The 14,944-nt window shown below is 44.4% G+C and overlaps 1 protein-coding gene across 4 annotated transcripts in view; it reads left to right on the plus strand.

Annotated features, from left to right (window-relative positions):
* FARP1 (FERM, ARH/RhoGEF and pleckstrin domain protein 1) overlaps positions 1-14,944 on the plus strand; it is a 543,186-nt gene that overhangs the window by 348,230 nt on the left and 180,012 nt on the right. For all 4 annotated transcript variants that reach the window (XM_078657512.1, XM_078657514.1, XM_078657515.1 and 1 more), the window contains exons 10-12: positions 6,357-6,520; positions 10,156-10,224; positions 10,767-10,842. In XM_078657512.1, coding sequence (XP_078513638.1) covers positions 6,357-6,520; positions 10,156-10,224; positions 10,767-10,842 — 309 coding nt within the window. The remainder of the gene's footprint in view (positions 1-6,356; positions 6,521-10,155; positions 10,225-10,766; positions 10,843-14,944) is intronic.

Here is a 14,944-nt window from a genome sequence, read left to right on the forward strand (position 1 = left end):
AAAATTCTGAGGATGCTTCGAACCGCAAACCTTGGGAATATCCCCAGGCTCCAGTCTGGGTCGAGCAAACCCGGTAAGTGGCGTCATGCAACTCTGTTCGGCTACTGAAGTGATGAGCAGAGCTGCATATAAATGCAAGGTACATTTTAGCCCCAAAAATGGCAGGGTTCAAACCTTGTAGAGACTGTTGCAAACATATGTTTGTGTGAGATCCCCACGAGGTGGGCCTCTGGTGGTTAGGTTTGCTGCACAACTCCACAACCTATGACAACTGGGCCCAGGTCAACACAAAGGCCCTCCAAGAATGCCAACTAAAGCTCTACGTTGCAAAGCCCCAGAAAAGCTCCATGCCAGCCCCACCTCCAGATTGAAGTTAAGAGTGTGGACCCACTTCTGAAGTTCCCACGGCAGATCTTTGCTGTCAAAATTCATTGGGTAAGTCAAAGAAGAAACACAAACAGTCAGCGCGGAACTCTGCCCCTTCCTGCCACTCATTCTCCATTGAAGGTGCAATGGCATCACCATGCCTCCATTTCTTGCTTACTTTCCACTGAGGAGCTCATTCCATCTTTGGTGATGATGCGCTCCGAGTGCCTGGGTCCTTCCATGGTGTTGCAGCAAGTTCAGAGCCTTTAGAGAGGCCATGCTGTGCATTTCTGGCGCATTTTGGGCCCCAAAGATCAGCAGGGGCCTCCAATCGTGTTACCGCTGGTGAGTTTGCACGCTGTGCTGTCACCTTTGAACCCACTTTGGGTACTATATCGGCATCAGTGCCAGCTTAAGGCCCAACAGGAAATCTTCGCCTACCCCTCGTATATCAACTCCAGCACCGATGGCAACGGAAGAGAAATCACAACCCACTGTGGCATCAGACTCTTGCCGCCTACATCTCGACTTCTACCAAGGCCGCTTCCAGACTTTGACGTGGCACAACTAAAACTGAATCCGTCAAACTCCGACACTAATCCACTGCCATGCAGGCATGCACAAACACTAGTTAATCTTTTTGGCTTGAACTCCGACCAGAGCTAGCCATATGCAGACAACAGTTTTGGGATTGGGAAGAGTTTAGCACATTTTTTGATGAAGACAGTTGGTACTTGGACTTACAGAATGCCGATAGGCATTGGCCCTTCAGGGCAAGCAACGGAAGAAAGTATTTTTCTCCACTGTGATGAAGAGACCTGCTGATGTCCTTGATAATCACCTCCCTTCTGTGGAGGCAAAAACAAATGTACGGTACTGACACAAGTCCGGCAGCCTGTCCAGGCACCAACAGAACCTCTTTTTCTTTTTGATGAGGCCTTCCCTGACAGTCTTTTCTGTGCTTGGGGTAAACCATGCTCTGGCCCCAGGCAACCAACAAGTGACCTGTATTTCTTAATTCAGTATCCAACCCCTAAAAGCTTGGCTGGTGCATCTCACCTCCAGGAGAGTGAGCTGTAACTCCTTCCCAACCACTCCTGACAGGGAGTCAAAACGTGTGAATATGTTTGACAAGAGAATGTTCTCCTCTGCCAATCTTTCTTTGAAATCTGTTCATGCAAGCTGTTTTATTAGGGTGCTACACCCAACCAGTTTGTGACATATTACCTGTGGTCCCTGACGAATTATGTGCTTCTTTAGCCCAAAATATTCAAGATTGTCAGGATACAGCCAAATTAGTCATCCACTCAGGCCTAGACACCACAGATTGTCTAGGTAGGGCTATGGGAACAAGTTTGCTGCTCAGACATGGCACAAGGATGGAGGCCCACAGGCTTCTCTGGGGACATCCAGGCATCCTTAATGGGACACGCCTTTCGACCGCTTGTTTGTTGAAAAGGCAGATTCTGCCCTGGAGGAATGCCAAGTGCTCTTTGGGCCTTTCAGCTCCACTCTGGCAATTTCCACAACATTTCCACCCTATTAGGGAATACACCCATCTCTAGACATATAGACAGTGTCAGGCTCCACTGCCCTCACAACAGGCCTCCCAGTCCTTTTGTGGTCAGGCTGTGGGCTCACCAGACAGCAACTTGGCCATCCAGGGCAGCATACTCTCCAGTCCTCTGCCCATCTGGCAGCAACCTCGAAACCCCTTTACTGCACCCTTAGCAGCACATGGCCATCCGATAGGAGGCAGACCAGCCATTCATTTTGTCTGACAAATGTGTCCTGCAGAATGTCTGGAGAGGCTATGCAGGGCTATTCCCTTTCAAACCACCTCACCTGCCATCTACACAAGAACACCTTTCAGAATACCACCTGTCCATCTTATGATGGAGTTCAGGCTTTGTTTAGCCAAAGGAGCCATAGAGTATATGTACTGGCTTTAGAAGTATGGATGGGGGTTTATTTCTGCTACTTCCTCCAGCTGAATAAGGACAGAGACCTTCGTCCTATCCTGCAACTTTGCCCTTTTAACACCTTCCAGCGCATTGAAAAATTCAAGATGCTCACCCTGGCCAGGGTTCGCTTTGCCATGGATAACGAAAACTGAATCTTAGCGTGGGCCTTCAGGATGTTTATTTTCACATCCCCATCCTGCAGACCCAGAGGCACTACGTACAGTTCATGGGGGGCCACAAGCACTTTCATTTTGTTGTCCACCTTTTCTGGTTCGCCAGTACCCTTATGGTGTTCAGAAAGGTGATGGTTGTTGTTGGATACCAGTCCTCTCCTGCCTCGATGACTGGCTATTGAAGGCATACTTGCAAGCCTTCAATAGCCAGTCACAGACCACCTCCAGTTGACCGGTAACTTCCTGACATCATTGTGATACTCAGTCAACCTGCCAAAGTCATCAAAGCCATCCGGGATACTGTGCGCTTTTGAGCCTTTTCTTTGGACCAGCGAGTCCAGGACATAAGCGCTATGATCCTGATCTTTCAGCCTCTGTCCTGGGTCTCGGTGATTATGGCTCTGAAGCTTCTTGGCCTTCTAACCTCATGCATCCTGCTCGCCGACCATGCCAGCTGGGGCCTGAAGTCTCGCTGACCTGAGCACCAGTGAAATCTGTCTGATTCCATCCCGATGTCAGAGGAGACTGTGAAAGATCTGCAGTGGTGTCTGTTTGACAGCAATTAAACAAGTGGCAGACCCTCTCCTTGTCGCACCCAGAGTTGACGTGACTGATGTGTCACTGCTAGGTCCGGGATGTCATTGCAGACAGGTGGCGATCACAGGCATCGCGTCCCTGGCTGAAACCCACCTCCTCACAAACTTGCAGGAGTTTTGGCATATTCGCTTGATGACAAAGGTCTTCTTACCAGCCACAAAGGTGGGCTGGAGCAGGTTCTGGTACAGGACAACACAGCTGCCATGTAGTACTTCAACAAGTAGGGAGGTTTGGGTTTATGGGTCCAGTGCCAGGAGGCTCAATATCTGTGGAACTGGCGGAATCAACAATGCATATCCTTGATGGTATACCACCTGGCAGGATCTTTAAATGCCAGGATGGACAAATCCAGCTGACGACACCTGGCAGCTAGCAAATGGCAGTTACACCCGGAGGTGACGCATGTTGTATTCCAAAAATGGGGTGAACCCTGGCTCTATCCTTTTGCCACCACTTAAAACTCTCAATGTCCAAGCTTTTGTGTTCTGGAGTTCTCAAGAAGGCTGTCCCTTGGAGACACATTCCACATGGAGTGGAGCAATGGACTCCGGTTTGCCTTTCCACCGCTGCCACTCTTGCTCTGAGTCCTGAAAAAGATCAGGAACTTCCAGACCCGAGTGTTCCTTGTGGATCTGGATTGGGCTAGTAGAGCGTTGTATCTGGAACTTCTGGGCATGCGCATCTGTCCTCCGATCAGTGTACCTATCTGTGAGGCCTTTCTGTCGCAGCAGCAGAGCATGGTCTTGCACCTGGGCCAGGGCACCCTGAACCTTCATGCATGGAGATTGAGCAGTGACAGTTAAACTCCTTTTACTCCCTTCCGAAGTCGTTGAAGTTATCCTAGCAGCCAGGTGCCTTCCATGAAATCTGTGCTTGCTGGGCGCTAGATTATGTTTGTGACTTGGTGCGGTACCTGTCAGACTGACTAATTACAAGCTGAACTGTCAAATGTATTGTTCTTTTGTCTTTGGCCCTGCAAGGCCATGCTATGTGCACTGTTAAAGGTTATTTGCCTGTCCTTTCATCCTTTTTACGTTTACCGGACCAGCCATCCTTGCTTAAATCACTAGTTGTGATTTGTTTCCTTAAAGGTTTGCACCATATGTTTCTGCCTGAACCCTTTATGATGCCAAAGCGATGCATAAATCTGGTTCTCACATTTTACATATGCACCCCTTTTGAACCAATGCACAGTTGTCCATTCCACCTCCTCGCCTTAAAAACATTTTTTTGTTATTGTGATAGTATCCGCAAGCCGGGTGAGTGATCTCCAGGCCCTCCAGGCCAGTTTTCTTATGGCACCTTTTTTTCTGGAAAAACTAGTGCCAAGAACTCGAGCAACCTTCCTGCCGAAGATGATGATGCTTTTTCACATTGGACAAGCCATCATTCTTCCAATATTGGTTGCTCCACCCCATCCCTCGAAAGAGGAAGAGAGACTCCGTCGCTTGGACCCCAAAAGAGCATTGATCTTTTACTTCAATCGTACCAGTGCATCGTAGTGAATGTTCAGCTCTTTGTAGGGATCTTAGCAGAGCATTGAGTGGACGATCAGCTCTTTGTGGGTTCTCTGGGGCAAAGAAGACCAAGATGGTATAGAAACGGACCGTCTCATCCTCATTGAATGAATAATCAGCTCTTTGCACTTATTTTCACCAGAAAACCCCACAAAGGGTTGCAGAAACGGTCCATCTCACAAAGGATAGTCCTTTGTTTTAGGACCTGCTGCGCACTGGCTATGAAGCAGCCTCTGGAGGGTCTGAAGGCTTGTTCCACGAGAGCACAAGCTGCTACCACTGCTTTGGCTTGGAGTGTGTGTCCTGGATATCTGCCAAACAGCTACATAGGTATCCGTGCATACACTCATGAAGCATTTTTACCTTGACAGTCTGGTCCGCCGGGAAGGGCATTTTACCCATTTGGTCCTGTAGGACATGTTAGACTGAGCCACAGACCCAATACCTTGGGAGGTACTACTTTGGTCTCTATTCATAAGGTGAGAAATCTGTGTTCGGAGGAAGAAAGTGAAATGTGAAAAAACATGGTGAGTCGGGTGAAATGTAAAAAAGGTAGGATGATTTATACATATGCATGTGTCAAGGTGCTACAGCAGCCCATCATGATAATTTACAAACGTGCATGCATCATCCACATGCGCATGCCTATGGCATAATGCAGCCGCCATTTTGATTTAAACAACAAAAAATGAATAAAATGTGCGCAAAAGCACCTGTTGAGTGAAGAGCGTCCACCACCCCCTCAAAAATATGTAAAAAAGGATGTGATGGGGGGGGCACAATGGAGGAGCGGGTGTAGAGTGGGAAGAAGGTAACGCCATAGAGCAGTGGGAGAGTCAATGGAGGAGCAGGGTGTTAAAAGTATTTGAAAGCAGGAGTGAAGCAATGGTCTAGCTGTGGGGGGCCTTTCTGAGCCACACAGAGAATGTGGGAGATTTAAGGTGGGGAAGCAGCACACAAGGGAGAGAGCAGGAAAATACATACACTCCTATAGAGTGCTGAAAAAAAGGAAACAAGTAGTTCCCTAAATACAAGCGGAGGGAGGACGCAAGTCAATCGATCGCAACAAGTAATGAAGAAAGTTTTCACTGGGTGGGTATATTGCACTGTATTAAAGACCAGAGATAATTCACATCAGGTAGCTGAATCAGTGTGTAGGCTAGACCTAAAAAGGAAGCTGGTCTAGCAGTGCAGGCTAAAACATTTCCAGCCTTGCAGTCTCTGTAAGACCGCACAATGAACCATTGTTCCTTAATGATCAGATAACCACTAATTGTTTTTGCTCTCCATGTCATCAGTCAGTGTACTAAGTATGTATTATAAAAGGTCTGTATTTGTCAAGTATATACATCCGGTGCCTAAAAGACTGCATACATATGGACCAGTCCCTCGCTTCATGGAATGTAGTATTGCCGTAGCAATATACGAAACAAATGCTTTCTTTTTGCAATCTTCTTATGAATTGATTGACGTTCCTACTGAATGGAAATGAATTGCCACATGATTATGAACAGCCGGGTTTGAGGTGATACTTTTCTGATATGTTTTGTAATGCTCAGTCTGGTCTCTTTTGCTATTCTGCACTCTCTAGTATTCTCTTCTCCTTGAATGTTTGTTACCTTGGGGCGATTAAAGAAAATGCAAATGCTTCTCATTACTGCAGCGGAAGCAGCTTTGCTCTTGATGTGGAGTGCGGCACACACAAATCCCTGTTGCTCTCTAATCCTCTCTCCTTACAGAGTTCTTTCCAGGACACTTTGGAGTTCATGATGGCTAGCCGTGATTTTTGCAAGTCGTTCTGGAAAATATGTGTAGAGCATCACGCCTTTTTCAGACTCTTCGAGGAACCCAAACCGAAGCCGAAGCCAGTTCTTTTCAGCAGAGGATCCTCTTTTAGGTTCAGGTAATGTAACACGCTGTCACGTTCTCACTGTCTAGTTTTGCCTGCTAAAGTCTCTTGCAGCTTGCTTTTTTCGGTGCCTTACACAAATGTCTGTACTTTAGGATCAGTCTGTAATCACTAGCCTGCAGAAGACCCATAAATCAGTTAATACAAAGCAGTGGTTAGTACTTCAAAAGGATAATGCTGAAACATGCTCAGAGCCTCTCAACAAGCCTGAATGGTAATATAGTGCTCCCAGCTCTTATGTTTGACATCTTCTCTGGTGAGCGGGCTGTTGTTTTTTCTCCCTTGCATTTGTTAACTTTGAGCAACCAACCAGTGTCAAGAAGAAGTGTTCTTTTAGGAGTATTGCTGTAGTTGTAGCATCCACACTTTTTAATGCCCGGAGATTGCCCGACCCCATCCTCCAGCTCTAGCATCTTGGCAAAAAGTTTCGGGGTGACACTGCAAGCAGGGCCAAGTCCAACAGCTGGTCAGTTCTATTACTGCCAGTACAAGTGACCAGGGAAGCTATTGAAAACGTTCTGGACACTGTCGAAAATGAGTTCCCCAGATACATGATGGCTTCACTGAAAATAGGGATGTTTGGTACAAATATTACTTATTAGTAAACTCACACGGATGCCATTGTCGGATTTACCAATACATGCATCCAGGGGTCACCTTGGAGTTGACCCCTGAAAACCTACCTGCCTCAGGTGTACTTGGTGACTGGTTTCTGCCAGCCTGCAACCCTAGACGCTGGTCTGACCTCCTAGGTTGAGAGACATTTGATCTCAGGAGACCCAGAACAAAAGCGTTGACTGGGAAGAGGGTGTAACACCACCTCCCATAAGATGACAGCTGATTAGCCTCCTTGGGCCGTTAAGCTTCAAAACCCCCTTGGCACCTGGACAGACAGGAAAATTAGCTAATAAGGTAGGCATTCCACCTCCAGGCTAGTACCACCCCTAAGGTGGGCTACTGTGAGGTGGACTTGATTTTTTCAAAGTAGCCACCTTTGTAATGGCATACTTAAGAATTCTGGGACATGGTTATGCCCACTACCCACACAAAGTAATCGTATAGGGGGCCTAGTGACCCAGAGGGTCAGTAGCCCTTTGGCTACTACCCTACCTTCCCCTAACACCTGTAAATTCTGTATTTGGGGAGCCCTGGCACCAGAGAAGCAGAACCTGATGACCTAAGAAGAGAGAGAACACCAAAAAGCTGCAAAGGCAGAGAGTAGAGAAGAAGCAGATGACCTGGTTCTAGCCCCGCCAGCCTGTCTTCACCCCTTGTCGAAAACTGTGCCAAAGTTGGCTCGTCTTGCAGCTGTTGACTCCAGAAACCTGGGAGGACTGCCTGCCTTCAAAAAAGGCTCAAGAACTCCCCTGAACAGCGGACTTGTTCTGAAGAAACTCATAATGAGAAGACTCTGAGGCCTCCGGAACTGCCAAAACCTGACACCCGGTGTGCGGAAGCACCCGTTGACTTTTACCAAATGTGTTGGTTCTGCACTGCTCTCACTATATACTGGATGTATGTAGTGAACCAGCTGAGTGAAGTTCTGGGATGGGAGGTCCTGTTCACTCCTCTGCTCTTCATCTTTTGGGTCCTGGAGTGTTTAGGAGGCTCTTCGGCTGACAAAACATTTCTGGGTACGGCAACCATGGTGGCCAAACGTGACATAGCCAAATGGAAAGACCCTGTCCCCAACCCCCACGGTGTCACGCTGGCATAGGGGACTTGATTGGCGTGCTACGCAGGAAAAACCTATATATGAAGCGAAAGGGTGTCAGGCCCAAAATGGTTGAGTATGGGGCATATGGTTGGGCCCCGTGGGCTAACGGCAGTTCGTGCTGGTTACTACTGTCTCTGTGGATCCGGCCTCCTCTGTCAGACTTTAATGCAAGTGCGGCTGTTAACTATCTTCAGTTAATAATTGAGAATTATACTGTAAGCTAATGTGCTATGAACTATTGTGTCATTGTTTCAAAACCCAATCAAGTTGATTATCAACAAAAAAAAGACACCCGTAGTCTCAACTGCACCCATCGCCTCCGGCCCGAGTTTAAGTGGACCACCAGTGTCAACAAGGTCCCCCAACCCTCCAGAGCTAGAGGCCATCATGGTGTCACCCCTCCTGGACTTGCCGACATCGCCTGCTGCCTCCGCACACAGGCCACGTCAACCGCGACTACTCCGGTAAGGTAAAACCCAATGCCTAAGGACACCCATGCACCTGTCGCCCCTGGGCCTTTGAGAAGAGGACCAAATATGTCAGCCACCAACCCCCCCCCCATCCCTGAGCAGCGCAAGGCGTGACCCCACTTGCTGGTTCTGCCCGAATAGCCCCCTGGCCAGATCCTGCAGCCTCTTTCCGCAGGCACTGGTCTCAATTGAAATACATTGGGCTCCCGATGCGGTTTTGCACCCTGCACCAGGCTTCCCCCGTACCGCTAATGGTGTACTGTTGGTGCTGCCTTGGTCCTGGCCCACCACTCACCATAACTCCTGGTGTTTGGTCTTGTAAGTTGCTGTACTATTCCTGTTTGTAGAACATGTTCTTCCTTCCATGGGATAACATTGCAGAACTCAGAAATTGCAGTGCCCACTTCTTTTAATTGAAAATAATTTATATTTAAAAACATTCTTACCTGAACGATTTTTCTCTGATGCCTAAACATATATAAAAATACTTGCTATTTTTATAAATTGGTGTTGATCTCCTTCTTGAGTCGTGCTGTCATTTATTAATCATTGCTTGTATTTGCACATTTCTGTACTCTTCTGTGTTAAGCCGAAGGCTGCGCGACCACACTACACCCTAATTTTGTTTAAATCTGCTTTTATTAGATTTTTAGAAGGGTTACATCTGTATGAAAGACAACATACATCATATAAAGCCAACCATATTTAGAACCTTCTATCAATACCAAATAGACATTACGGATGAGCAGGGAGTGTTCGAATATGTATGCTGGTGACCTTATTGTCTCAGTTGTATATTAAACCTCAACAGGTGGGTCATATCAGCGAAGATAAAAGCCACTGTACATTAGTAATGTGGTTCCAATGGTGCATTGTACTGAGTTTTTACAGGTCATTCATCTCAGGCAACTGCACAGATATTATAGATAAAACAAACAATAACTCGAAAACCAGCAACAGCAGCTTAGTCCGACTTCTTGTTGTACGCTCCTCACTTAGTCCCCCCCATACCACACTACACCCTAATAGAGCACTTTGGGATTGCATAGCAAGCCCCTGTCCACTCAAAAGGGAACCCCGGGACTCTTTACATGGTATATAAGGTTCTTGATATATCAAATAAAGAGTCAGCTTCCTACACCCAGTTTTTGAAAGTATTGTCATGTAATCCAACAATTTAAATGTACTACACTACGAAATACGCTCTCAATCTAAACTGCAGCCTGTACTACCCTCTCACAGTTTGGGATTACGAAATACTCTGAATCTAAGCTGCAGTCTGAACTACCCCCCCGCGTAGCCCATATACAGAATGTCAGAATTCTGCCACTGTTTTTGATGCATGTAGTTTCAGGTGCTCTCTCTCAAGCACATTCGACACTTGTGGTCACGAGTTATTGATTTTTGTTTTGCCTTTTTTTCTTTTTACCTATATATTCCAGTGGCCGAACTCAGAAGCAGGTTCTCGATTACGTGAAAGAGGGTGGACACAAAAAAGTACAGTTTGAACGGTGAGGAGAATGAAATACTGGAGTTTTATTCAAACTTGACAAATCAGCGAAAATATTTTTGCATTTTGAATAAATTGTTATGAATTAAGCTAGTTTGGCAGTCGACAAACAAGTGCATTAAGAATTGCAGGAAGGGTGTGTGAATTGGAGCATACAAAACCTTAAGCCAAATTCGTACTTCTAATACTGCATATTCTCTTTATTCACAAGAACATTATAAATGCAAATTAGAGGACTGTTTTGTCTTTAATGGATTAGTGTGATCTGGTAGCCAGCATGCTTAGGTTGGTTAAAAGCCGTCAGAGGGCTTCTCACGGATGTTTATTTTTTATTCATTGCCATTAAATTCTTGTTGCAACTACTGTAACAGCAAAGAGAAAAGCATTAACTGTCCGTGCACAGCTTGTTGTCCGTTTTGTTTAATTAGCATTTGTCTCCTGCCAAAAGGCCCTTTTAACTCGCCGTGGTTCCGGACTTGGGAGAAGGGTCGTGTTTTGTATTCTACCGTTCTGCTCCTAACATCTTAATGTGATTTTTCCTAGGAAACACAGTAAAATCTGCTCGATCAGGAGTTTAGCCGCACAGCCTTCAGACCAGCCTTCAGAGGTGCCAAAACAAGTTAGTAACTGTATTTAAATTCTCTTTTATACACTAGAGGCAGCTCTGCTCGCCGGGCATTGCAAACGCTCAAGGCCAGTGGTAAATTAAGCAAGTTTATATTTTAAAAACTGCATGACATGGCAGTAGCAACATTGACTGGTTGGTGTTGTGGCATTCTATTTTTCTTGTTGCATAATCTGTCCAAGTCCACCTGAGCGCACATCCTTATCACAACACAAAGAACACTGGTTGTAAAGATGCATAGGAAATCAGAGATCAGATGGAGATTATACAAAAAAATAAAGGAAAGGCCTTGGTTGTGCAAACAGACTAGGTGCTCAGTTTGTTAAAAAGAAGTTAATCATGAAAAAAAGAAATGCAGCTAATTAATAGTATGACAAGAGTTTAAAGAAAAAAAAGACATTGTTAGAATGACTGTAAAATGTTAGCAATGATGCTAGAAATTGAGCGTGCTGTTTTGAATGGTAAAACAATGCTAAAGTGGGAACTTAAGCTGTATGTAGTTTTCTGCTTTCTGTAGCACTATACCAAAAGTACTCTATGCGTTAGAACCACAAGAAAAACAAAACAAGAGAATTACTTCAATACTTGCCACCGACCCTGTTAGGAAATTGGCTTGATCTGACAGAATGTGCTTCAAGACGCTTTATACTTGAGTCCTTTACCAGGTCTTAGCTCCTTACCTTTTTTTTTAGGGCAGGATTGTTACCTTAACACACTAGAAAAACCTATCACTGGTCTGACTTTCTGTTCAAACTGGTCATCTTTATTCTGCCAGAAAGATATGCAAGACAAAGTGCTAAATTCAGTAAGAATTATGAACCCAATACAATGGAAGACAATTGTGGTAAAGTATTTTTACTTACCTCCCTTAATATACCAGTCAGAGAGCTGTCCCTCGGTACCACAGATAGAACCTTAGTCTGCCCATTGGTAAATGGACAATTACCTATACGGGGGTGAAAGCTGTAAGTAGGCGGGGGCATTCTGATGCAATTAATGAGTTCTTTACTGTACCAGACTGTCCTGTAGTTGGGTGCAATAAAGTGAAGAGTGTGGGTTTATAAGCAGGTTGTTATAATTTGGTGTGAAAATGAAGACTACAGAAACAATGTCCATGTAAAAATAAAGACCTTAAAAAAATGAAAAAAAGATTCCCAAATGCAACAAAAATCACTTTTGTCCAAGGATCAGACTTGGTTACTTTTACTGTTCAAGCTCTAGCACTAAAATATTTTGTGACACCCCTTACGTGTTGACATGTTTGCAAGTCTTCATTTGTGGTCTATATTTTCACTGGTTAGTGTTTGAAGGTACAAGCTCCAGCTCCTTTCACGGCGGGCTGACTGTCTTCTATACAGTCTAACTCTCTACTAATGGCATTTTCACACAACAGCCAGAAAAGAATAGTCTCTCCTGACTTACCTGGCCATATGCATCTTTTGTACAAAATGCCAACTGCACATGAGACTCGTACAGAAATGTTTGGAAGACCAACAGCTTCAGAGGACATGGGTCTGAAATAAAACGCTATCTGTGGCCAGCACAACTCTGCTGTCACCTTCATGGTAGTTTCTGAATAAAAGATGTGTGTTAAACAATGTTTTTGCAAGGGCTGTCCCACATGTTGGTTAACAGTCAGTCATAGATGTATTCAACCTAGAAGAAATATTTAACATGCCTTTACTCCACATTTATATTTACAGCATTTCTTTAAACAGTGCAGGTTCCTTTAGAAAATTCAGTCAAGGACATTTCTTTTAGTTCCCATGCTTAAGTAGTGCAGAGCAAAGAGGATCCTCATTTCTGCCTACTGGCCCCTTAAGAAATGGTATCCAGATGTGATCCCGCTTTCCATCCGACCACACAAGGCTTCTATTCCTCGCATGTGGTTGGATGGAAAGACCTTTCCAAGATCTTCAATAGAGCCAACATCCCCAGCCGACCATCACTGAACTTTGCTCTTGTGTACCTTCTATATGGCCTTTTCCAGCTCCCCCAAGCCAATTGCAACCCATATTTCTTCACCACATTTAAATGTTCTTAAGTTGATTAGAAACCTTCTCTACAGTGTCTGGTAGTGTCCAAATATTTAAAATCTGATGATCACAATTGGCCTAATTATCCAACTTCTCATCTGTAGATCCATGTAGATCCAAATTATTAGAAGCCTTTCAGATTCCCAGCTCCATGTGTCCTTTGTGTTCTACCTTGAGGGTTAGACTTTGATATTTCCTCTCAGGAAAGCCTTCAAATAAGGCCTCCAGCCATAGGGTAGGAAGCCTTTTGACGAACCAAACAGTCATTTTAAGAATTTTGTGCATGTGCTTTCTTTAAGTATTGTGATATTTCTGTCTCCCTCAAAAAGTAAGTGTTCAATATTTATCTTCCTCTTGTTTCTACGTCAAACAAAACGTTCACTAGTGAATGACACAAAGGTGCCTGTTACCAATCTGATGAGCTTAAGATGCATTAATGAAATTATTCCATACTAATATTGTGTCTGTGCTTGATGAGTTGTTGTATAAGAATCAATAGTTTCACTCTGGAAGTTCAGTTCTTGATAAATATTTGTAAAACCTTTGGTCTGAGTTTGAGTTTAAGTTCTTAATGTCCCTGATTTGGTACTCTAATTCCTAACCTAATCATGTACAAAATCAAATTTCCACCTGCTACTATTTTGGGGGAAATGCGCTAAAAGTTGTAAAGCGACCAGAGCAGTTCTTGTATTGTGCATGAGTAGAGGCAATCTCTAACCTCATGGGCCAAGAATTTAAGAAAAATAATTAACCTATGATGTAAAGCAGGAGAGGGTAAGAGAGGGTAAGAGATGGCCACCTACTGGATGAATGGCACAATGTGGATCCAGAAACCTGGGATCAATTCCAGTTTCTCCTTTTGACCTAAATGTGTGATCCTAGGCAAATACTCTAATTCCTAACCTAATCATGTACAAAATCAAATTTCCACCTGCTACTATTTTGGGGGAAATGCGCTAAAAGTTGTAAAGCGACCAGAGCAGTTCTTGTATTGTGCATGAGTAGAGGCAATCTCTAACCTCATGGGCCAAGAATTTAAGAAAAATAATTAACCTATGATGTAAAGCAGGAGAGGGTAAGAGATGGCCACCTACTGGATGAATGGCACAATGTGGATCCAGAAACCTGGGATCAATTCCAGTTTCTCCTTTTGACCTAAATGTGTGATCCTAGGCAAATATCTCCCGTTTAATTTAAGAGGAAATGTTGCTTCATTTATCATAAAAAATCAAGGCCCCATATAGGGTGCACATGACAACTGACTTGTCTCTTAGTTCACCAGAGGTTCAGGGAGGTGGGATTGGGGTGGAGCATGAATGTTTCTCCGTTCAAGTTTAAAAACTAAAAACTATAACTTTTAATAAATGTTTCTCGGTGTAGTGATATAATCTGACATTTACTAAGGTGAAACACTTTTGCATATTAAAGAACCTCACTTATTTTAATTTTAAAAAGACTTCATCATATTTTCAAATTAATTTTGTTCCACAAATTACATGGCAAACACTTTCATGGATCAGCTGGTGCACAGGCTCCAGAGCCGGCAGCACAGATCCTTGACTGTGCCTTGGCTCAGTTCACCCCCGGTCACTTTGTTGGCTCACCCTCCTCTTTGTGTGATTACAGTACATATCAATAACTTATACTTCTTAAAGCAAACATTGGTGCTCAAAAAATGCATTCTTGATTGGCTCAATAATATTGACCTTCACTTTTAGTCTTTTTTTCATCAAATGCTTTTCTCACCAACACATGTTATAGCGAAGAAAGCTCCCTGTATCGTTTGGGAAAAGCTGTGCACTGTTCCTTTTCTTCTGGCTGCTTTTATGTTTTTAATTGAGTGAACTCCGCCATCTGTGGCTCCACTGGAGGTTATCTAGATATGTGTCTGAGCTTTTCATGAACTGTCAATCCGCGGGTGGCCATTGATGTCACTTATCACTGTTTCTGAGGTAATTGGCAGGAATTCTTTCCTTTTTCTTTCATGTTTGCGTACTTTCTTGATTTCTCTTTCCTTCTTTTTCTTGGCTTTTTCAGTTTTGTACTTCTTTCCCCGTTTC

This window comes from Lissotriton helveticus, chromosome 8 (genome assembly GCF_964261635.1).
Source record: "Lissotriton helveticus chromosome 8, aLisHel1.1, whole genome shotgun sequence".
Lineage (NCBI taxonomy): Eukaryota > Metazoa > Chordata > Amphibia > Caudata > Salamandridae > Lissotriton > Lissotriton helveticus.